At 35.9% G+C, this 25,095-nt stretch overlaps 2 protein-coding genes across 2 annotated transcripts in view; both read left to right on the top strand.

Moving 5' to 3' along the window:
- enpp1 (ectonucleotide pyrophosphatase/phosphodiesterase 1) overlaps nucleotides 1-19,800 on the top strand; it is a 31,392-nt gene extending 11,592 nt beyond the window's left edge. The window contains 21 exon segments of the mRNA XM_055054292.1: nucleotides 748-845; nucleotides 924-1,003; nucleotides 2,897-3,016; nucleotides 3,682-3,791; nucleotides 3,890-3,955; nucleotides 4,037-4,109; nucleotides 4,197-4,305; nucleotides 5,768-5,899; nucleotides 5,992-6,023; nucleotides 6,162-6,289; nucleotides 7,228-7,297; nucleotides 8,261-8,348; nucleotides 10,469-10,653; nucleotides 10,787-10,826; nucleotides 11,173-11,333; nucleotides 13,943-14,072; nucleotides 14,661-14,735; nucleotides 15,363-15,495; nucleotides 16,686-16,830; nucleotides 18,019-18,037; nucleotides 18,040-19,800. Of these exon segments, the coding sequence (XP_054910267.1) occupies nucleotides 748-845; nucleotides 924-1,003; nucleotides 2,897-3,016; nucleotides 3,682-3,791; nucleotides 3,890-3,955; nucleotides 4,037-4,109; nucleotides 4,197-4,305; nucleotides 5,768-5,899; nucleotides 5,992-6,023; nucleotides 6,162-6,289; nucleotides 7,228-7,297; nucleotides 8,261-8,348; nucleotides 10,469-10,653; nucleotides 10,787-10,826; nucleotides 11,173-11,333; nucleotides 13,943-14,072; nucleotides 14,661-14,735; nucleotides 15,363-15,495; nucleotides 16,686-16,830; nucleotides 18,019-18,037; nucleotides 18,040-18,170 (2,125 nt within the window). The 3' untranslated portion in view covers nucleotides 18,171-19,800.
- A 245-nt stretch (nucleotides 19,801-20,045) lies between these two features.
- On the top strand, nucleotides 20,046-25,029 carry LOC129375302 (venom phosphodiesterase 2-like). Its single transcript, XM_055054293.1, has 4 exons — nucleotides 20,046-20,127; nucleotides 20,761-20,892; nucleotides 22,068-22,212; nucleotides 23,403-25,029. The coding sequence occupies exons 2-4, from the start codon at nucleotides 20,885-20,887 to the stop codon at nucleotides 23,553-23,555; spliced, it is 306 nt and encodes a 101-aa protein (XP_054910268.1). The 5' UTR covers nucleotides 20,046-20,127; nucleotides 20,761-20,884; the 3' UTR covers nucleotides 23,556-25,029.
- The last annotated feature ends 66 nt before the right edge of the window (nucleotides 25,030-25,095 follow it).

Here is a 25,095-nt window from a genome sequence, read left to right as displayed (position 1 = left end):
TAAGAGAAGCGTAGTCAACCCAAAATCTCAATTAGCTTTTTTTTCCCAATGATGTCGTTATATTGGGAAATAGTGGCTGTCGCTATGGAAACTGGGTTAATTTGACTAATTAGGCATGTGCAAACACACATGCAAACAGTGTGTGTTTGCATGAGTTGAAGCCACACACAAACATAGAGTAAACTAGACAGACTCGTCTTGCAATGGAGAATTAAACCTGTTGCTCAAAAGACCTAAACCTTTGATTTAAAATAGAAATCACATAAATCTGGTCTGTGTTTTATTTTTTTTAGTTGACCCCTGAATATTGAGTGTATTTATATATATGCAAACCACACTTTTATATATTGAAATTGAGTATTTTATACTGTTTTATAAGTCATTTTGTGTACTTGCAGAGACATTTCTTCATGAATGAATTTCTATTAATTTGATCACAGTCTGAGGCTTTCAAGCTGCATTTTCTGTACTCAGGTTGCAAAAGAGCAATGCAAGCTGACTGTGAAGGTTGAATCTGATCTATGGGATCAGGTTCAGCTCCTTCAAATACAAAATATTTTATTAGTAATATCAGTAATACAATGACCCTGTTTTCACACTGTTGGCTTTTTATCTCTGGTCTAGCTGCTTACAGTAAATAGGCGGCCCTGGGGAGTTTCAACACCTATTTCCTCATACTTTTTTATACTAAATGTACATGGAAGCAAGATGAGCAAATTAAATCGGTGAGGTTTTTTCTTTGCCCAGTTTTTCCAAGCCTCCTCTTCTCCTTGTGTCCTTGGACGGTTTCCGAGCAGAGTACCTGAAAGAGCACAAGAATCGGCTGCCCATCATCAACAAGCTGCGTAAGTCAAAAAAGCGGTCGCCACCTCAACTCTCCCAAGATTTTTCTCTTGGTGTTACAAGCAGTTTTTGTTCTGCAGGAAAGGACGGAACAACAACAACTTACATGAGGCCTGTTTATCCCACAAAGACTTTCCCCAACCACTACTCCATCGTTACTGTAAGTCAGTGGTGTCAAACCCTTTTTCATTTTGGGCTGTATAAAAAAAATCTGAATCTTCTTAAAGGGCTGGTTGTACCAGGACGCATTGGTAAAACCTATTGTTAAAATATTAAAATAAATAGTTGGTTGTTTCAGGATTCAATAAGTATTTCTTAAAGTTAAATTATATTGAACATCTTTTCACATTGTTTGGAATTTTGTGATTTTTTTTTTTGCAAACAAATTCAGATTTTGCTAATTTAAAAATATTTGTAAGGGCTTTTTACTATGTTTGTGCAAATTATTTTGTTGAGTGTGACCTTTTATTAACCACTATTGATCATGGATTATAACATCAAGTAAGACTGAGGCAGCAATCACTTAAACTCACTGCTTTTGACCAATTTTGAGAAAAATTGGCAGTAAAATAAGAACAAAATTTGCAGATCTGTCGATTTTGTATGAATTTTGCAGATTTGTGAAAAAATGGAGCGACTTAATGATGTAATTTGGAGTCTAGACGGCCATATAAAAAGTGCCAGTTGGCCAGATTTGGCCCCGACACCTTAAGTTTGACATGTGCTGAAAATGTTTGAGCTTGTCATGAGTTTAATTTAGTCATCAGTACTTTTTGTACTCATTCAAATAATGTAACACCGTGTTAAAACGTTGTTACATTTAAAAAGTTTTTAGACCTTGAAAGCAATATGTCCAGGACATCAATTTTTATTCTGATTAATGTGAAACAAAGGTTTCCTTAAGTGACCTTTAGCTGAAGCCTGAAGTTACAAAGAGGTAACTAAGAATCAAAATAGTCTCTTTGTTCAAAACTATCACTCAGGAGAAGAAAAAATAGCATTTTGCTAACAGTATATGTGCTGCAGCTTTGCTAAACCAAGTTTTAGGAGGGTTGCTCATAAACTCCTACCAAAGAAGACTGGATGCTGTAATTAAATCAAAACGTGCACAGGTTTTTTTATATGTAGCACTTCTACTAAGTTTTCTTTAGGTGAATTATGTGCAAGTAATTTTAAAAGTGGGATAACTTCTGAAAAGATTTATTGTGATTTAATTTTCATTCAGCCTGCCTCATTAATGAGTACATGCCCTCGTGTTCCTATTGATGTCATGTTTTAATCTGAGACACAAGAGTTTCTAACAATGATTAATGAGTTCAGAAAGATAAGAACAGCTGATTTAATCTTTAGAAATCTGTCATTTTTTGTGGCCAAAGTCCAAAAGAGATGGCTCACAACTACGATTTTACCAGAATGTCAAATAAATGCAGTTTAAACCCAATAAGTTACATATTTTTAAGTTTATGTAAGGATAATCGAGTATGAGATGAGTTGGTCCATCTCTAGTTTTGGATCTAAAGGACATAACTCTAAATGTTTTAAATGCTTTTCACCTCTGCTGTTAGTTTCTTTCTTAATGTGTACTTCAAGGTTTTCTCTTCCCACAGCGTTAGAAAGTCATTGCTCTATTGAGGCTTAATAGCTTACATGTGCATGGGAAAAAACAGAGAGCTTTTTAAAATGGATTCTACCTCCAATCAGGCCCCACTGGAAATCAGTGGGGCCTGTTTTTCAAAAACAGGCCCCACTATTAAAATAAACTCTTTAGTATTTCCAGTAATACTTTGTATTTCCAGTAATAATTTGCCCTCCCAGTATGCCAAGATGTGACTCCTAGAAAATACAATGCAGAATACAGGAGGCGCAAATATTAGGATGAAATGCACTTTACGGGGGATTTAAAACACATTTTATGGACCTTTATAGGGCCGCCAAGGCCTTAATTATGTCTGCAGCTTTTTATTTTCAGAGAAACAGGAGTGAAACCCCTGCAGCTATTGTATCAAAACAGCTCAGTGTGACTGTGTGTTTATTTGCTCTCTCACTCCTGCAGGGTCTTTATCCTGAGTCTCATGGGATCGTAGACAACAAGATGTATGATGTGACCCGAAACGCCTTTTTCAGCTTGAAAACAGAGGAGAAAAGCAACTCAAATTGGTACCAGGGAGACCCGGTGAGTATCTGTGTAATAAGGTAGAATTTCAGTCCTGCAGTTCTTTTAGGAATGAAAGTGTGTCTTATCAAGATACAAGATCACAAAGCAGATTTGAGCAATGCATTTGCTGAATTTTACTGTTGTGTCTGAATGTCTCTGAGTTGCTCATAGTTTACTCTCCCTGGTCTTTCTCAAAGTCTGCTATGATTCATAAAAAAGAATAGCCTGCCTTGCGTAAGACTGAGTACTCATCATGCTGTAATTTGCCCTCCCAATTGCAACAATCCTGTTGAAATTTTGGATTCAGCTCATGTTAAGTGTTGGCCTGTGGGAGTTGTGCATACTTAAGCACTTTGTGGTTCTTAAACTTGAGGCCTCGTAATTCTCAATCTTCTTTTGTGTGACGAGCTGCTTCGCCTCACTGTCTTTTGTGCAGCAGCTGGATGACTTTCCAAAAGGGGTATAATGATCGCCCTGCGTAGTGAAGACTACCAAACCAACACTACAAATCCTATATGCCAAAATATGTTTAGAGCATTAATGTGATTTTTCAAATGATGGAGAGATAAAACGTCTTTTAACTGGCTCAAAAAATGATCTCATGTCTCTTGTGTGTGTCCATTTTCTCTGCCGTCGTCAAAAATGCTGCACTATTTTATTTTTTCTTTCTTTTTCTTATTCAGGTGTGGCTCACCGCAATGCGTCAGAAACTAAAAGCAGCCACTTTTTTCTGGCCAGGTTCTGATGTAGCTATTAATGGATCATATCCAAATTTCTACAAGATGTTTGATAAGTAAGGATGAACCTGATGGTATTAAATATGTCCTTAAGTTAACTTTCAGTGGATAAGATGTTTTTGTAATGGCTCCTTTACAAACTTTTTGTGTGCAGGAGCATTAAGTTTGAGAGCAGAGTGAAAACGGTGTTCGAATGGCTGAGTTTACCTGAGCAGGAAAGGTGCTGCCTATTCTATGTTCACCACTAAAACTCTCATGGGAAAGCACAAATTTTGTTTCATTATTATGTTTCTAATTTTAGACCTGACTTTTACACCTTGTACCTGGAGGAACCAGACAGCACAGGACATACTTATGGCCCAAAAAGTTCACAGGTGAATTAAAACTGTTACTGCCTTAGGCTTGTTCTCATAGCCACTGTATTGAACCAAAGCGCTTACAGCTTTCTGTTGTTCCTCCAGGTGACTGCTGCTTTGGAGAAGGTTGATTCGATTCTGGGCAATCTCATGGATGGACTTTATACAAGAAATCTTCACCACTGTGTCAACTTAATGATCGTATCTGATCATGGTGAGGTTGTTGTTCTGCTCAAAAGACATAACTTAAAGAAATATAGTCAGAATATTTTTGTAAACATAGAGGTGGGGTTAAAAATACACACACGAGTCCAATAAAGACAGAAAATACATGAGTTGCATGACTGAGAAGAGATTCCACTGACTACAGGATTAAAAATCAGTTATCCCTGTCACACAAGGAGGATATTTTTGAGAGAAGCCTTTCTGAGTATCTGGAGACCATATGTGTAGCCTTGTAATTACACAGCAGAGATCAATGTTTCTGTGTGCACGTGGCCAGGCCGATGCCCAGCGATTCCCATCAAAGAGTTTTCTTCTAAGAAAGGATACCAATCTTTATGCATAGTAGTAGTTATTAGATTGTAGTTTGTCATGAATCACAGAAAACAAGAGACATGCAGCCGGGTTCTCATGTTCCACCCAAAATACTGTTGACAGATGTTGAGCTGAAAATATAAGCTTACACATCACTTCTGAAAGTCTTAAAGTGATTGTTTTTGTGAGGATCTATAAATTTCTGAGTTTTTGTTATTGAAATGCTTTAACCTGCTGACATAATTTTTAAACAGTTACGTTGTCACTTAGATGAATATAATTAATAGTGTTTTACAGACTTTTTCTTAACTTCCTGCTCATTATTTACATCATGAGCAGAGGTAATTTATCACTCTGTAAAACTGTTACTCTGTTTACAGACCAAAGGATTTAGTAAGCATTTTAAGCAGTTCTAAACTGAGGTTACTTTCGGTAATTGTGAACTTGAGTGTTTTGTCACAACCCATGACAGGTAGAGTTTGAAACTTTAAAAAAATAAAATGCAACAAAGTTGCTGTATTGTGTTCAACCGTCCATTAACTAGTTCAAGGTCAGTTTGTTTCTTTATCAATTTGACAAAACATTCTGTAACAGACAGCTATTTTTTTGTCTTTGTACAAGGAAACATCCTTAATTTCTATTTTCAGGTTTTAAGATAAAGAACAATTTAACACTTTCGCAGTAAAATTAACAGATTTTTTTTCTGTGGAATGTTGATATTTGTGGAAGATGCCATAGAAAATATTTTTTTGTATTTTCTGTAAAGTTTATATAAGTATACTTAATGTTAGAACAATGTAAGCATTATTATTTCTTGGGAGCACAATCTTGATCCATAAAGTTGATTCTGCTTCTAACAAAGTACTTAGTTACCAACCTAATGATAAAAATGTTAATTATTTTATGGATATTTTTTGCAAAAATGAAAAAACAGCTAAAACCTGCAGTTATATACAGGTTCTTTATTACTTCTTGCCAAAGTTATTAAGGCTTTACATCTGCAGATTGAAGGCCTTGTAGTTGCACCACAGCAATACCAGTGGTTAAAGGAACAATAATACACTTGTAATCTCTTATTATTTATTTTTCTGAAAAGTATTTTTATGGCTGATATTCATGCAAATCCTTTACTTCAACAGGAATGGAGGAGGCTTCCTGTCAAAGGGCAGCCTTTGTGTCGACATACCAGCAAGACACATCTAACTTCACGGTCATCCAAGGCCCAGCAGCTCGCATCCGACCAAAGCGCCTCCCACAGGACTACTTCTCCTGTGAGTTCCTCCCTCGCAGATTTAACAGTCTTTTGGTCTTAGTTTGCTTTAAATCAGAGAGCCTGACTTCCCCTTACTGTTTATTTCCGCAGTCGACTATGAGGGCCTGATAAAGAACCTGTCGGTATGCCAAATATTCCAAGCGTGACTTTTTGTGTTGTTAAGAAGAATGAAAAATTATGTGCCTGTGTGGCTTCATGACAAACAGTCCCATCCTCTCTGTGCTGTGTGTTGATCTTCTCCTTCTGTGTGCATTCTGAAGTGCAGGGTGCCTAACCAGCCAATGAGGCCGTACCTCAAAGAAAACCTCCCCAAAAGGATGCACTATGCCTACAACAAGCGCATAGAGAGGGGTCATCTGTACCTGAAGCAAGGCTGGCAGGCAGCGCTGTCAGTAATCAAATCATCATCTCCTTTCGCACAGCAGTTTGCATAAATTGGACTACATTAGTGACTAAAATCTGCTCCAGTCCAACAATTTGGTTTAGTTAAGCAACAATGGCTGTCAAGTTTGGGTGTTTTTTTTTTTTTTTTTATATTATGAGGGGATTTTGATTTTGGGACGATTTAGAAAGGTCTGAAATGATAAATAATAAATAAATAAAAAACTAGACCTTTTTGTGAAGGAAAATTGTATTTACAAAGTCTCAAAAATAATTTTATTTTTTGTTATATTTATTTATTTTAGATATTGAAATGTCTTCCAGATCCAGTGTTAAAAGTTCTTTAGAATTTAAAATGTATTGATCTTTGAGAATGCGTTCATGTATTATTATTTTGCCATTATTGTTATTTTACTTCAACAAGGTCTGAAAACAACAACAAAAAAGAAATTGTTCTTGTGATACTTCAGGGACACTGGTAGTTCAAAAAGCGAATGCTTACTTTGTGTTCAGAAAGTACATTTTTCTGATAGAAAACAGAAAACTTGTATCTATTACTTCTTATAATTTGTGCTTAGAATTTTTTTTTTTTCTGATAGAATATTACAAAAACTTTACATCAGAGCATGATTTTTTTTCTAAATCCCAGCTTTAAAAAAAGTTTATCCATCAGACATGATGGACAAACTGTTGTCATATATCTTTTACAGTAACTAATGACAAGATCCATGTGTAGTGAATGAAGCATGTTGGGAAGGAATAGCACAAATCGTTTGATTTGCACCAACCCTATAACTGTGGTAAATGGCTTCAGGCTGGATAAATAAAGCTACTGACTTGACAGTCAAGAAACTTCTCAATATCCACAGCTGCAGCAGAAGATGTTTAATATGTTCCACTACTTCCTCTAAATGTGCTTTGTCTGTTCAAATGCTTTCTCCTCAGTAACAAAAGCGAAGTCAAGTATTGCACCGGTGGTTTTCATGGCTCAGACAATCTCTTCACCAACATGCAGGTCAGAGGAAGGAAGGATGTGTGTGCTTGCTAGAGACAAGACATTTTGTATCATGTCGTTTTTTTATTTTTAAGAAAACAGGAACTTCTTATATTTAGATGTTGATATAGGAGAGAAATAATTAAAAAGACAAAACAAAGGATTTCTATAATCAGAATATTAAACTCTGGATATTTGAGACTTGAAATATTGAAGGAATAAAACTATAATCTTAAAAAGCTTCTGTGATGAATTAGAGGGACTTTAAAAACAAGTAATTTGTTTATTTAGGAGTTCAACATTCTTGTTCTTAAATAAGTAGTCCCCACAAGCATTTTTGTTTTCATGTTACTGTGTGAAAACAATAAAATGAGATCATGAACCATTTCTGGTTCTTTTGCAGAAACCCACAAACCAATACACAGGAGAGGAAATATTTGGGCAAACCTCTACAGAGCCCTTAAGTAGTGCGGAGAACTGATATTGTCCGAGAATTAAGAAAATTGCAATAATTGCGCAACAGTATCAGAATGACTCCCAACCTACATACAGAAAGACTTAAACTTAATACCACTGTAATTAATCTTAGTCATCACAGTTTCTCTGAATTGTCTAGATGCTAGAGTACTTAGTTGGTTACTTATTTAGTAAAAACCAAAATTATTTCTTCCTCTCCTTTAGTGTAGAATAGACTAAAAACAGCCATCATTGTCCCGCAAAGTGGAAATTCAGTATAGCAAACTGTTTAGTTTTAGGTCAATTCAGAGCTTGACTTCTCTTTAAATATTTACCCATGAACTAAATAAGTGAATCAAAAGTTTGACGTCATGATGTTAACAGAGGCGCTGAATATCGCTTTCCAGTACACAAACTGGTTGTTGCTTAAAAGCTTAGCTTAGTTTACTGGTACTTCATCGTGTATACAGGTTTTAACTTGCATGAAAAGAAATGAATGAAGATGTTTTATGTTTCCTTTTTTTTTAGGCAATCTTCATTGGATATGGTCCTGGATTTAAAACTAAATACGTTGCGCCAACATTTGAAAACATTGAATTATATAATCTCATGTGTGGTAAGTGGCTGTTTGAGTTAATTTTTTTTCTCTTCTTGCTGTAAATCATTTAAGTTTGTTGATGTTTTGGTGAACTATTGCGATAAAAAGAAAAAAAAAATTCTTGCAAGCTCTGTTCAAGAACATTACCAGCAAAAACAGAAAAAACTAACAAAAGCTAATTTAGCTCAAATGAAATTATAAAACGAATAATAGTCATGTAAATTTTACACAAATTTCGGTAGCTTATTCTGAACAATCGCACCAATATTACTAACAGCTGCTAACAATAGCAGCAATTAGCAAACAAGTGGTGGATCTGCATATCTGCTGAATTTATTGTACAGTTGTAAACAACATAATGAGAAGCAAGGTTCTCAGAAAACTTGATAAGCCTGGTGGTTAGGGCGCTCGACAGTCTCTCATCCAGTGGCCCACCGTGTTTTTAGTTAAAAAATGTTTAAAGTTGTAAGGATTTTTGAAAATATCACTTGATAATTATGTGTTACTGGAAGATTGGAAGATTAATATCAGCACACCAATGATAATGTCAAAAAATGCAAACATTTTAGAAAAACTTAAATAAATAAGCAGTGTTATGCCTGGTGGGGGCACAAGTAAAGCCTGGTGACCCGCCAGGCTTATAATAAACAGGGGGAAACCCTGGGAAGCACTGTTGTGATGACATGCTGAAGGTGGAGTGTCAGAAAGAGTAGGCGCTTCTTAGAGAGGTCAGGTTCAAGACTTTGCAATTTAATTGCAAAGTTTATGACAACTTTGCAATTTAAAGTTTATATATTTACTTGGTTACACTATAAAGTTGCACTATGTGCCTGGAAAATACATAATAGCGGTCCTTCAGCAGAAATTTTTTTGCAATTTCAGGACTTTGCTAAGCATGTTCTTGGCTGTTAACAAATAACCTTCTATACTTTGGTGATGTCTTTATTGAGAGAGTTAATGTTCAGTCACGCCTGTTGAATGGACGTTTACAGTTAGTGACTAATATCCCGAACAGAATGCTGCTATGTCAAATTTTAATCTGACTGGCCTTAAAAATGTCTCCCCCGCTCAGCTTTTAATTAGTTTTGCTAAAAAAAAAATTTAGAAGCTTTCATCTCAAAAGCAGAAATAGTCTGTATATTTGCAACATAAAAAAGTTGACTATCTGCTCACATGGTTGTTTGGTTTGTTCTTATTTTCCTCCCACGTTTGGGAGCGCTGCTGTTCGCCTCTGTTGCGACAGCAACGCCATAACTGTCAGTACAGGAAACAGGTGTATTTCTTCAGCTTTCAGTTGCTTCTCTGCTTCCTATTTGATTTTTATGTGGTAGATCAAAACAAACTAGGACAAATGTTTGCCTTCTTTACAGATTATTCCAGTTTTATCTATTTTTTACTTCCACTTGCATGTTTCAGATCATCAAACTCAGACGAAGATAACATGACTAAATGCAAAATGCAGTTTTCAAGTGGTGAATAAGAAACAACTTGGCCAGAGACAGTAATCCCAACTTAATAGTCACGAACTGTGAATAACCGCAAACCATTTCATCAGACTATACGAAGTGGACAACAGATCTCAACATGCAACACGCATTAAATTCAACAATAGATGAGAAACTAAATCATCAACATTCAGTCTGGAAGGGAGTTCAAAGTGATTTCTAAGGCTCCCAGTGAGTCTAAGTGAGCCAACCATTGTCCAGAAATAAGGAAAACATGAAACAGTAGTAAACTTTCCCAAAAGGGGCAAGCCTTCAAAAGAAATCAGAAAACTCAAGCATAGCATGAACACAAAAGAACAATGCAGCAACTAAAGCACTGAAGGCTTTAATCACCTTATGTTCATGATTCAACAATAAGGACAAGATTGGGGAGCCAAGTCCTCCTCCGAATGGCTTAGCAGAAATTCCAAAAAATCAAAACAAAGGTTTTGTATGGACCAGTGCAACTCTAGCACGACTTTGAACTGGTTGGGCATACTTCGAAACCCTCCAATGTGAATTAAATTAGAAACTAGAGCAGAAATGCTTTTGCAGGTTATTTTCCTCTCAGATAAACATTGTTTACATCAATTTGTACAAGTGATATGTCCTGTATAATGTTTTTTTTTTATTTTGTTTCCTTTCCCCTATCAGACCTTCTTGGTATTCGTCCATCCCCAAACAATGGGACCCATGGCAGCCTGAATCATCTCCTGAAGCATCCCCCCTATCGGCCCGTTCACCCAGCGCAGCTCTCCCATGAAACCCCCTGTGAGAATAGCAACCTGGTTCCCACAGACAACCTGCACTGCCTCTGTTCGTCTCAGAGCATTGAGAAGGTATGAAACACTTTTTTTTTTGCCACATTGGATCAAAACATTAGTCCTCTTTTCCGGTCCAGATACATCAGCTGTCTTGAAATTTATTTACAAGCCTAATTTAATCTGAAACAAATTGTGTCTTTCTTTGCAGGAGAAAGAAATGAACAGAATTCTTTTATCAACAAACTCAGGTAATTACTTATTTAAGTCCTATGTATATATATTTATATATGCATACGATCTGCTTCTCAGGGCAATGATGGTAAAAATATTTTTAAAGTAGCGATGTATTAATGACTTCCTGAAGGCGGAGTTTTGGAAAGAGCAGTAGCTTTTAAAGAGACAAAGGCATGAAATTAAGATTTAAATTTGTTTTAAGTTGTATTTGATAGATGTGATACTTTTACAGCTGAAGTTGACATAGTTATTTTATTCCACTATAAAACTGAGCTATGTGCCTGGAAAACCCATAATACTGCCTCTTTTAAAATAGCACTTTGAAATATTTTTGCCTCACATTTTAAATTTCCTCCTTAGAGACCAAAGCTAAATTGCGCCGCCTTCATCATCCTTTTGGCACCCCTAGCGTCATCCAGCCGGAGAACAGCTTTTGTCTGCTGTACCATGCCGACTATCTGAGCGGATACAGCCAGGACCGCCTCATACCGCTCTGGGTGTCGTACACCCTCCAGCCTCTGGTGAGCTCTCTTTCATCTCTAAACTTAGCCCCATCAGTCAGGGCTGCCTCGGCTGTATTTCTTCTGTGGTTCTGGTTTGGCAGCGGATTGGAGGAGGTTTGTACAGTATCTGAATCCCTTCTGTAAACAGCTGCTGCTCATCCTCTGTATCCGTGCTGGCTCAAACAGTTCTTGTCTTTTTTCCTTTTGTGGTTGAGCTTTCTTGTAATTCACAACCTAAGGCGCAGCAGTTCGTTTCCAAGAGACTTTGGATTCCTCTGTCTGAATGATTGAGCAAGTGGATGTGCTTCCCAAATACAGTATGATCAAAATATAGTCTGCTACAGTACATTCTCTGCATTCATTGTTAGTAAAAAAAAAAAAAGGACAATTAAATAGATTTAAATTTTACATAAATAGTCAAGACTACGATTCCAGGGGCAAAATTAATCTTAGCCTAATTTAATTTCTTGGAGAAATAAAGTACTCCACAGAAATAATCAGCGTAACTTGGCAGGGTGGATCAGCCCCCTACTTCTATTTTAATAGGATTTCCAAGAATCCACCAGGTTTAAATTAAAACTGTCAGCCTGAGCCAGCAGGAGCTTCTAACTCCTATCAATCATCGTTTGCTACGGTTCATACTGTGAATGAAAGTTTGAGACTGAGACGATCGCAAGGAGGAGTAAAAGGAGGTGGAGGAGTCCAAATGAATGTTTATGACCTGAAGTTCTCAGGTTTCACTTCAGTCCACTTCCAGACTAGTTAAATTCATTCTTCTTCTTCTTAAACCATTAACTAACCAGGGTAAAAGTCCTTTGGATCAAAGATTTATTTTAGGAAAGTATCTTGACAACAATAAAGTTAAACAGTTACAAGACACAAACTTGTGTTTAGGGATAAAATTCACTTTATATTTTGATATTTTGAAAAAGAATGAATTATATTTTAGTAATCTTATGAGAGAAACTGTTAAAGAAACTTTTTATCTTTTCTTTATTATTGAGACTGATTATAAAATTTACCACACAAATAGTTATTAAAAAGAAAAACTAATGTATTCTTGTGGATTGAAATTAATTTTTCTTAGTATCCTTCATATTTACTGACACCCCTGTTAAAGATGCATTAAAAGCCTTAACATTTTAAAGCCTAATATAAGAAATAAACGCAGGAGAAATAAAATGTACTTGTCATAAAGTCATACAATTACTTTGATAAAGTCAAATGTGAAATTTATTTCAAATATATTTTCTTCCAGTACAGTGCATCTCTGATGTTTATGGAGGTTAGGGATCAAATCGAGATTAGGCATTCAAGTTGTTCTTGGCTATGTAACTAAAAAAAACCTTGTATTTTAAAGATAATATTTTTTGTATCAATATTTTAGCTTTCGTATTGTTGCATTCCAGAACTTGTATTATGGTACTAGAGATCCATAATACAAGTTTGATGCAGCAGGTTCTCAATAGGCTCATATTTTTTTTTTACATTTGGCAAGACAGAGTTAAATTACATGAATTTTTTTCCAATAATTACAAATGGCATTGCACATTATCTGAAGATAACTTCAATTATCTTGTTATTTTGTAATAATGTGTTTATTTTGTAACAATTAAGAAATAATTGTCATTATCTCAGGACTACATATCTGCCTACTATGATAGTTTACCAAGAAATTGTTTTCTAAACATAAGTATGTGAATGTCCTCCTTCGGCCTGTTATCTACCAGCTTAGTTTTTCATTTTGCATCTGGAAGAAAATATATATTTAAGAGAAACATTACTTTCCCTCATCCACAGCACTGATTATGTGCTTGATAAATAAATAATCTGTAGAGTCACTTGACGTGTGGTGCACATTAACGTGGACCTGATAACATTGGTGCAGCGATCCGCTATGTTTTCCCACGTTAGCTTCAATGCTAGTTAATACACACACAGAGTATTACACAACAGTTTTTAACACATATTCCCTCCAGATTTCCTCCAGTTCTTGTTTTTTTCCACACTTAATGCCACTCGACATAAGCTAACCAATCGCTCGTCTTTAGGCCCCGCCGAGGATTTTCTTGTGACAATCGATTGAGAATTGCAACCAAAAAATGTTGAGTTCAAGCAAAAAAAGGGAGCATCAAAAACACTTAGACCCAACCAAAAACCCAGACTGTCAACCAAAAAATTCTGACATGCAATACAACTTAGTGATTTTAACATAAAAAAGCTTTTTAAACAGATTTTTTTTTTCTTTGAAACATTTTTGTCTTGAAAATCCAAAAGTTTTGATCACAATTCTATTTTTTGTTGTTTTTTTTAATACTACTTTTGCTGTTTGATGTGGTTTTTCTTTTGATTGAATAATTGTGACATTTTTCTCCATATACATTAACCATTTTACTTTCTGTATATAATGTATGTTATCAATAACTAAGATTCAAATCAAAGATTTAGACCAAGTGCACATTAAGCATTTTTGTTCTCATTAGACTTTCAAGTTGAAAAGAGAACGAAAGGAGAGATTTTTCCTCATGGATCTGGTCAACTCTAAATTCAGCCACATGATCTTCCATAGGAGACATGTCCTGTTGTCCTGTCCACACCGTCCACCGCTGACTGATCCCCTCTCTCAGTCCACAGTGCGAACCCTGGACCCAGAAGGGTGTATTCGAGCCGACTTTCGAGTCCCATCTTCCTCTGGCCAGCTGTGTATCCTCTACAGAGATGAGGCCGATCTGTCCTATGGCCTGCTGCATCCACCCTGTGAGTGTGTATAAATGTCATTGTATGTCATGTAGGGGGAGACCTGTGCAGAAGCAAATTCACTTTTTAAGCATGTAGGAGAGAAGAAGAGTCTCTCGTCAGTTCAGTGGATGCCATTTTTGCATTCACGCTAACACTGATTTGATTTGTTTTGGTTTCACATTTCTCCCACTTTTCTTAATGTAAAATATTGATATCATATTTAGAATTTTGTTGCTGCAGGAGTAAAAAATGTCCAAAAGTTCAAGGGGTTTAAAAAATATTACAATGCTCTCGATAGGTTTGCTTCCAGGAAGCTTCAGCAGACGAACTGAAAAAGGGAAATTAAGGCACATAACCAGATGTAAAAGATCTGGATGACCATAAATTAAACATTTTAAGTCCTGTCACCATTCTACAAAGTGAGGTCTGAGATTGATTTTTGCAGGGTAAAAGCTGTAGCATTTCACATTATGAGCATTTGTAGATTTTGCAAGTCATCATAAAGTGACATCTTTTGCTTCATAAAGTGACATCTTTTGCTTCAGTTTAAAAATCCTTGACAATAAAATCAACAGTCTGTTGCTTCACCTGTCATTATTTTTTCAGATTTGAATGCCACTGGTTCAGAGTCTGACTCTTTCATCAGCAGTAACATGGCACCAATGTTCCCTGCATTTAAAAGTGAGTATTTATGGAAGTATTTGTCAGATTTGTGTGTTTCCAATTTGTGATTAGAGTTATTACATTATCAGCTCACAAGAGCTGAACGGAGTCAATCATTTCAAAACTAAAAATTGTGATCACTGGGACAAGTAGTTAGACAGGCTGAACAAAGTGCATAAATGTGTGATGCGACTTGCTCATGTTCTTGGTTGTCGGATCCCCGGCAAGTAGAAAACCTGCTTTTTGCAAGCTTGAACAAAACACAGCTGTAAATCTATTCGTCAAGTCCCGAACCTGATGAATATCTTCATAGTAACATAAAATTATGAATCAACATTATTCTTTATTCATTAACATTATTTAGTTTTAACTACAACATGCACCTTATAAACTGCATATATACAATCTGGTTACTGCTGACGTTAGATAAGTTCTGATAAATAAAATCCCTCTGAGTTTAGCCAGAAAATAAACAATAAATGAAAGGAAATTTCAGCGTTTTGAATCCCTGTGAAATACTAGCAGGTGCTGCCTCCTGGTGGCTCACTGTTCCTGACACGTTTACACTGGTAACAAACTCCAATGTTATTTGTTTGTACAAATTACAGGATTACATATGTTAAACTGCGTATTTATGTTTTCCAGAGGTTTGGACCCATTTCCATACTTCTATACTTTTGAAATATTCACAAGAGCTGAACGGAGTCAACATCGTCAGTGGGCCGATATTTGATGTGGACTTTGATGGAAATGTAGATCCAGTCAGGAAAATGACAGAGTAAGTTTCCACAAGATATACCACGACTTTACTGATTGCTGTTGTCTGATATTCTGTTTGACAACTGTTTCTGAAAAAAGTGGATGTTTTCAAAGAAAATGCTATTTTCTATCTGTTAAAAAGATGACAGTTCTGTCTGACAACATGAAGAAAGTTAAAAAGTTTCAAAAAGCAAAGAAAAGACGAGCAGCAAAGATGATGAAATCTGTCTGTCTGGAAATTGTTGTAAAGCAGGATTTTGAACTCCTCCTAGCAATTATTAACAAATAATTGAACAAAAGCCCTCACTTTTCTCAGCTAAGGTCAGTGTTCTTACTTCAACAAAGAAAAAGAGAGACTGATAAAGATGGAAAAAAAGTCTGTCAAAAACTAAACTAAATAACCAGCAACAAAACTGAGACGAACTTTAGCAGAACATTCGTCAAACCATATAACATGACAGGTGACGAGACATGTCTGAAATGTGAAAAAATGTCTCTGATGCTTGTAACTGTAACTAAAAATGTTTAAAGGAAAGCATTTCTGAAGAAAATGAAAGCTAAACCTTAAAATCGAGCAAGAGGAAGTCTTAATTGAAGATGTGCAAACAGAGTTTCTGTATAGTCTCTGTATATTCAACACATTTATTGGTTAAGCTCTGACCAAAGGTTTCACACTTAGCCAAGACTTGTGAGCTATTTAAATGCAATTTCTGAATGAGGAAGCATTTGCACATAAATCAAAGATGTGGTTGTGCATATTTTATGAAATCCCCTGGCAATTACTATGTTGCTAAACAAAGATTGTGGAACATATAAATCAAAACCAGTTGACAGTATGGTGGTTGTTTGGTCACATCTCATCAAACCACATGCACTGAGCTTTGGAGAAGAACACCATACATCATTACTGATTATGTTCTTCTAATCTTTTCTCCCGTTTACTGCGACATTTATTTCTGTTTAATTTATGATTTAACCAGGAAATCCTGACAGCCTTTCCTCATATCCCCTGGCAGTTATCTTGTGGTAGTGCCCCTGGTGTGGAAATGCAGGACTGTTTTTGACAAATAGGGGGGAAAAAAACAGATTTGTGTCATCGCTTCACAGAAGGTGGAAATCAAAATAGTTAAAGAAAATGTTCTTCACAGGAAACTCTTTTTGTTCCAGCTGTTTCTTGTTAAAACCCCACAAACTTTTCTGTCTCTCCAGGAACGAAACTTCAGTGCCAACGCATTTCTTCTTGATCATGACCAGCTGTCGCAACTCAAGCTTCAGTCCTGTTAACTGTGAGGGTCCACTTCAGGCCATATCCTTCATCATGCCCCACAAACCCGACTACTCAGAGTTCTGTGCTGTGAGTAACACCAACCACACCTCTGTGCACTTTACCTTAGATAAAAGCTCCATACAACTACAGCGCCGTGAAAATGCAGAGAAATCGCAGCGACAATCTTTGATGTGAACACAAAGCAGAATAACTGTGGGGTGCTACAATCCATGTCATCTCAATGTAATTATACATCACCTATTTCTAAATAGAGTCAACTTATGTGTACTTTAGCATCACTATGCATTAAAGACAGCAGTTATTACAGCTGGAAACCAGCAATCAGACCTGAACATTCAAAGACACATAAAGACAATTACAAGGCCGGCCTTCTATCACGGAAAGAACAGTTACAAGATTAAAGGACTATTCATTCAGTTTTTACGCTCTTGTAATCTGGAACAAATTTACAGAAAACTGTAAAAATGATGAGATACTGACTTTCTTTGACAAAAGCTTAAAAAACCTTCCCTGTTTAGAGTTGCCTTTGATTTATAATAACTAAAAACATTGACTGATATATTTAGCTTTCTTGAGGATCGTAATGATAGTATTTGAGCCTTTTTGCTGAAATGTGCTATACAAATAAACTTGCCTTGACTTGACATAACCACTAATCCAGAGCAGGTTTAGGGAACAAGTAGCGACTTGAAGACGAAGAAAGAAGCAGAGAGGTCGCCAAATAAAGTCACGAAAACGTTTAACCCTTCCAGACCGAACGTAGCGCAGACAATCCAGCCAAATTTACAGTCCTGTAATTCCAACACACTTTGTGCTATCTGAAAAATTTCAACAGTTTCTGAAAGGGGAGACTTTGTGCTTTCCAGCCAATATCGGGTTATTACGGTAATTTCATCCCCGCCTTCAGATTATGAGTGCCCCCTTAATCTCAGGGACACTCTTTTACTATAATATGCTGTATATTGAAAGTTCCAGTTGTTATGGATAATGGGCAAATATATTTACTCACAGGACAATTAAAGAACTGCTACAATTAAAATAAGCAAAAAAAAAAATCCAGGCAGACATTTGAATCTTAGGTCCTTAAACATCTCGCAAATTACCACAAACAAACTTGGTAGGACATGGCTGTCCTCCGAGACAGACAAGCAGAGCATTACATATAACACAGTGATATATATAAAAAATTGCACTGTATTATATTGATGTTAGCGGTTGTAAAGTGACAGAATTTCTCTTTCTGCCTCTCTTCAGACGCAGTCTGACTTGTCGTGGTGGAGGAGTGGCTGAGGTTCCACATCGCACGAGTCCGAGACATCGAGCTGCTAACGGGACTCAGCTTCTACCATGACAGGATATCGGTGGAAGAAACGATACAGCTCAAAACATTTCTGCACACTGTTTAAACTCAGAGACTATGGCTGAAATAATCAAATACAGCCAGATCGGTGGGCATACAGCAATCTTTTTTTGGATGCACCATAAACAGTGGATAAAAGTTCTTATTTCACACCAAAATATTTCTAACTTGAAGGGACATTCATTTCATTAGTGATAATCATTTTTAAGACCAGTCTTCCTCTAATTTAGGCACAAATCTATGCAGTGAATCTCGATTTAAAGAATAAACATTTTGATCTTCCTCAGACTTTTTGGAAAAAATAAAATCACTTTTTGTCTGTGAAATATCAGAAATAAATTACCATATTGGATAAAATCAAAGAAATCATGCCATACATTAAGAGGTCTATCCATCCAAGTTTTGTTCCTGCCTGTTTTTTTATTTGTATGGTTTTGCACCAGTACTACGTTTAGCATTTCATCATTTTTTTAAAAAGATTTATTCTATTTTTAGTTTGTGTATGTTGGTCATGCAGGTATGGATTGTTTGCCTTTGCACAGGCAGAAGATTTATCCGCAGAAACAAAATTGTTGTGCTTTTATTTTATAAAAGCCCAATGAGTGTGTGAAAGAAAATGGAAGAAGGTACATTGTTGATACACCTTTAAATTAAAAACACTTTCTAGCAGTCAATTAACTGTTGTATTTTTCATAATGAAATAACTAAAAAACTATAATTCGCATTTATCCTTTTATTGCCCCTTCTTCCATTTTCCACACAAAGAGAAAAAGTAATTTATGACTAAGATAATTTTAATTGTATGTATGTATTTGCAATCTCCAGTTTGAGCCGCTAGATGTCACTAAATCCCCAATCAGAAATTGTACAATAAATACTGACGAGTTTAATCATATTTTATGTTCAGTAATTTGCTGATTTAGAATTAAAAATGTGTTTAGCTAATATTTTTCAAAAAATGAATCCCTGAAGTGAAACACATTATATTGATTAATTACACTGAAAATAATGTACACAAGCCTCTATTTCTGTTGATTATGATGATTTTCTGTATACAGCAAATGAAAACACATTTAAATTAAAATGTCAGTTCAGACCAATAAAAAACATTTTCTGTGTAGAAAATAAAATATAATGTTCAATGTCTGTTTAAATGCTACTTTAATCTGCCAGACAAGAGCCTCGTCAGAATGAGTTTGAGTTTAGATATCAGTGATTTTGTTCCCTATCTGTTTTTTAATTTCTTTCGTTCAGGGCATTATGTGTTGCTATTTGAGAGCTTTCAGCCTACTTCATGCTGCCAGACCAGTTTTATTGAAGTGATTTTTTTGATTTTGGCAGTAATGTGTGAGTGCATGGATGTGTAGCTTTTCCCCTGTCCTCTCCAATCAGACTGGATCAAACCACCATCACTCTACCTCCTGTTTCTCTTTCATTTTATGTTGTTATTTCTGTCTGTGCCCAGATGGCTTCTTTATCATTCATGTATGAGTGTTTTGTACAAATGTGTGTACATGTGGATATAAATTTGGAATCACCACACTGTAATTTCCAACGTATTGATTTTGCATCAAGTTCCTCAAAGGGTACATGATGTGTTTCTTTTCAGTATTATCAGAAACATAGATATAAACAAATACTTTGATTTTATATAAAAACATCCTATACCAAACTTACTATTTGGGTTTTTTTTTTTTTTTTTACTATTCAATCAGAATCAGTGCTGATGCAAAAAGTAATTTTACGTGATCTCACGTCAACAGAAGAGGGAAATTTTCAGCCAAAACAAAGAGATAATATAAAACCCAAGCAGCTGCTGCATTGTAAAACTCCCCCAGCTTGCAACACTCTGCATGAACACATAAAGGAAGGAAGCAGAGCTGCACACATTTCCTCTGCTGTGTATAAAAATCTGCTGCTTCCTCAGTGCTGTTCAAACTGAAGGTAAGACTTTGCAGCTCTCATCAGCAGTAACATGGCACCAATGTTCCCTGCATTTAAAAGTGAGTATTTATAGAAGTATTTGTCAGATTTGTGTGTTTCCAATTTGTGATTAGAGTTATTACATTATCAGCTCACAAGAGCTGAACGGAGTCAATCATTTCAAAACTAAAAATTGTGATCACTGGGGACAAGTAGTTAGACAGGCTGAACAAAGTGCATAAATCTGTGATGCGACTTGCTCATGTTCTTGGTTGTCGGATCCCCGGCAAGTAGAAAACCTGCTTTTTGCAAGCTTGAACAAAACACAGCTGTAAATCTATTCGTCAAGTCCCGAACCTGATGAATATCTTCATAGTAACATAAAATTATGAATCAACATTATTCTTTATTCATTAACATTATTTAGTTTTAACTACAACATGCACCTTATAAACTGCATATATACAATCTGGTTACTGCTGACGTTAGATAAGTTCTGATAAATAAAATCCCTCTGAGTTTAGCCAGAAAATAAACAATAAATGAAAGGAAATTTCAGCGTTTTGAATCCCTGTGAAATACTAGCAGGTGCTGCCTCCTGGTGGCTCACTGTTCCTGACACACAGGTTTACACTGGTAACAAACTCCAATGTTTATTTGTTTGTACAAATTACAGGATTACATATGTTAAACTGCGTATTTATGTTTTCCAGAGGTTTGGACCCATTTCCATACTTCTATACTTTTGAAATATTCACAAGAGCTGAACGGAGTCAACATCGTCAGTGGGCCGATATTTGATGTGGACTTTGATGGAAATGTAGATCCAGTCAGAAAATGACAGAGTAAGTTTCCACAAGATATACCACGACTTTACTGATTGCTGTTGTGTGATATTCTGTTTGACAACTGTTTCTGAAAAAAGTGGATGTTTTTCAAAGAAAATGCTATTTTCTATCTGTTAAAAAGATGACAGTTCTGTCTGACAACATGAAGAAAGTTAAAAAGTTTCAAAAAGCAAAAGAAAAGACGAGCAGCAAAGATGATGAAATCTGTCTGTCTGGAAATTGTTGTAAAGCAGGATTTTGAACTCCTCCTAGCAATTATTAACAAATAATTGAACAAAAGCCCTCACTTTTCTCAGCTAAGGTCAGTGTTCTTACTTCAACAAAGAAAAAGAGAGACTGATAAAGATGGAAAAAAGTCAGTCAAAAACTAAACTAAATAACCAGCAACAAAACTGAGACGAACTTTAGCAGAACATTCGTCAAACCATATAACATGACAGGTGACGAGACATGTCTGAAATGTGAAAAAATGTCTCTGATGCTTGAACTGTAACTAAAAATGTTTAAAGGAAAGCATTTCTGAAGAAAATGAACGCTAAACCTTAAAATCGAGCAAGAGGAAGTCTTAATTGAAGATGTGCAAACAGAGTAGTATTTCAACACATTTATTGGTTAAGCTCTGACCAAAGGTTTCACACTTAGCCAAGACTTGTGAGCTATTTAAATGCAATTTCTGAATGAGGAAGCATTTGCACATAAATCAAAGATGTGGTTGTGCATATTTTATGAAATCCCCTGGCAATTACTATGTTGCTAAACAAAGATTGTGGAACATATAAATCAAAACCAGTTGACAGTATGGTGGTTGTTTGGTCACATCTCATCAAACCACATGCACTGAGCTTTGGAGAAGAACACCATACATCATTACTGATTATGTTCTTCTAATCTTTTCTCCCGTTTACTGCGACATTTATTTCTGTTTAATTTATGATTTAACCAGGAAATCCTGACAGCCTTTCCTCATATCCCCTGGCAGTTATCTTGTGGTAGTGCCCCTGGTGTGGAAATGCAGGACTGTTTTTGACAAATAGGGGGGAAAAAAACAGATTTGTGTCATCGCTTCACAGAAGGTGGAAATCAAAATAGTTAAAGAAAATGTTCTTCACAGGAAACTCTTTTTGTTCCAGCTGTTTCTTGTTAAAACCCCACAAACTTTTCTGTCTCTCCAGGAACGAAACTTCAGTGCCAACGCATTTCTTCTTGATCATGACCAGCTGTCGCAACTCAAGCTTCAGTCCTGTTAACTGTGAGGGTCCACTTCAGGCCATATCCTTCATCATGCCCCACAAACCCGACTACTCAGAGTTCTGTGCTGTGAGTAACACCAACCACACCTCTGTGCACTTTACCTTAGATAAAAGCTCCATACAACTACAGCGCCGTGAAAATGCAGAGAAATCGCAGCGACAATCTTTGATGTGAACACAAAGCAGAATAACTGTGGGGTGCTACAATCCATGTCATCTCAATGTAATTATACATCACCTATTTCTAAATAGAGTCAACTTATGTGTACTTTAGCATCACTATGCATTAAAGACAGCAGTTATTACAGCTGGAAACCAGCAATCAGACCTGAACATTCAAAGACACATAAAGACAATTACAAGGCCGGCCTTCTATCACGGAAAGAACAGTTACAAGATTAAAGGACTATTCATTCAGTTTTTACGCTCTTGTAATCTGGAACAAATTTACAGAAAACTGTAAAAATGATGAGATACTGACTTTCTTTGACAAAAGCTTAAAAAACCTTCCCTGTTTAGAGTTGCCTTTGATTTATAATAACTAAAAACATTGACTGATATATTTAGCTTTCTTGAGGATCGTAATGATAGTATTTGAGCCTTTTTGCTGAAATGTGCTATACAAATAAACTTGCCTTGACTTGACATAACCACTAATCCAGAGCAGGTTTAGGGAACAAGTAGCGACTTGAAGACAAAGAAAGAAGCAGAGAGGTCGCCAAATAAAGTCACAAAACGTTTAACCCTTCCAGACCGAACGTAGCGCAGACAATCCAGCCAAATTTACAGTCCTGTAATTCCAACACACTTTGTGCTATCTGAAAAATTTCAACAGTTTCTGAAAGGGGAGACTTTGTGCTTTCCAGCCAATATCGGGTTATTACGGTAATTTCATCCCCGCCTTCAGATTATGAGTGCCCCCTTAATCTCAGGGACACTCTTTTACTATAATATGCTGTATATTGAAAGTTCCAGTTGTTATGGATAAATGGGCAAATATATTTACTCACAGGACAATTAAAGAACTGCTACAATTAAAATAAGCAAAAAAAAAAATCCAGGCAGACATTTGAATCTTAGGTCCTTAAACATCTCGCAAATTACCACACAAACAAACTTGGTAGGACATGGCTGTCCTCCGAGACAGACAAGCAGAGCATTACATATAACACAGTGATATATATAAAAAATTGCACTGTATTATATTGATGTTAGCGGTTGTAAAGTGACAGAATTTCTCTTTCTGCCTCTCTTCAGACGCAGTCTGACTTGTCGTGGGTGGAGGAGTGGCTGAGGTTCCACATCGCACGAGTCCGAGACATCGAGCTGCTAACGGGACTCAGCTTCTACCATGACAGGATATCGGTGGAAGAAACGATACAGCTCAAAACATTTCTGCACACTGTTTAAACTCAGAGACTATGGCTGAAATAATCAAATACAGCCATCGGTGGGGCATACAGCAATCTTTTTTTGGATGCACCATAAACAGTGGATAAAAGTTCTTATTTCACACCAAAATATTTCTAACTTGAAGGGACATTCATTTCATTAGTGATATAATCATTTTTAAGACCAGTCTTCCTCTAATTTAGGCACAAATCTATGCAGTGAATCTCGATTTAAAGAATAAACATTTTTGATCTTCCTCAGACTTTTTGGAAAAAATAAAATCACTTTTTGTCTGTGAAATATCAGAAATAAATTACCATATTGGATAAAATTAAAGAAATTATGCCATACATTAAGAGGTCTATCCATCCAAGTTTTGTTCCTGCCTGTTTTTTTATTTGTATGGTTTTGCACCAGTACTACGTTTAGCATTTCATCATTTTTTTAAAAAGATTTATTCTATTTTTAGTTTGTGTATGTTGGTCATGCAGGTATGGATTGTTTGCCTTTGCACAGGCAGAAGATTTATCCGCAGAAACAAAATTGTTGTGCTTTTATTTTATAAAAGCCCAATGAGTGTGTGAAAGAAAATGGAAGAAGGTACATTGTTGATACACCTTTAAATTAAAAACTTTCTAGCAGTCAATTAACTGTTGTATTTTTCATAATGAAATAACTAAAAAACTATAATTCGCATTTATCCTTTTATTGCCCCTTCTTCCATTTTCCACACAAAGAGAAAAAGTAATTTATGACTAAGATAATTTTAATTGTATGTATGTATTTGCAATCTCCAGTTTGAGCACTAGATGTCACTAAATCCCCAATCAGAAATTGTACAATAAATACTGACGAGTTTAATCATATTTTATGTTCAGTAATTTGCTGATTTAGAATTAAAAATGAATCCCTGAAGTGAAACACATTATATTGATTAATTACACTGAAAATAATGTACACAAGCCTCTATTTCTGTTGATTATGATGATTTTCTGTATACAGCAAATGAAAACACATTTAAATTAAAATGTCAGTTCAGACCAATAAAAAACATTTTCTGTGTAGAAAATAAAATATAATGTTCAATGTCTGTTTAAATGCTACTTTAATCTGCCAGACAAGAGCCTCGTCAGAATGAGTTTGAGTTTAGATATCAGTGATTTTGTTCCCTATCTGTTCTTGAATGTCTTTCGTTCAGGGCATTATGTGTTGCTATTTGAGAGCTTTCAGCCTACTTCATGCTGCCAGACCAGTTTTATTGAAGTGATTTTTTTGATTTTGGCAGTAATGTGTGAGTGCATGGATGTGTAGCTTTTCCCCTGTCCTCTCCAATCAGACTGGATCAAACCACCATCACTCTACCTCCTGTTTCTCTTTCATTTTATGTTGTTATTTCTGTCTGTGCCCAGATGGCTTCTTTATCATTCATGTATGAGTGTTTTGTACAAATGTGTGTACATGTGGATATAAATTTGGAATCACCACACTGTAATTTCCAACGTATTGATTTTGCATCAAGTTCCTCAAAGGGTACATGATGTGTTTCTTTTCAGTATTA

This window comes from Poeciliopsis prolifica, unplaced genomic scaffold (assembly GCF_027474105.1).
Source record: "Poeciliopsis prolifica strain line A6 unplaced genomic scaffold, Auburn_PproV2 SCAFFOLD039, whole genome shotgun sequence".
NCBI lineage: Eukaryota > Metazoa > Chordata > Actinopteri > Cyprinodontiformes > Poeciliidae > Poeciliopsis > Poeciliopsis prolifica.
This window is presented reverse-complemented; position numbering and strand designations above follow the sequence as displayed.

Coding starts and splice junctions, on each gene's coding strand:
- LOC129375302 (XM_055054293.1), top strand. Junction 22,213..23,402: donor ACTACTCAGAGTTCTGTGCT/GTGAGTAACACC, acceptor GCCTCTCTTCAG/ACGCAGTCTGACTTGTCGTG.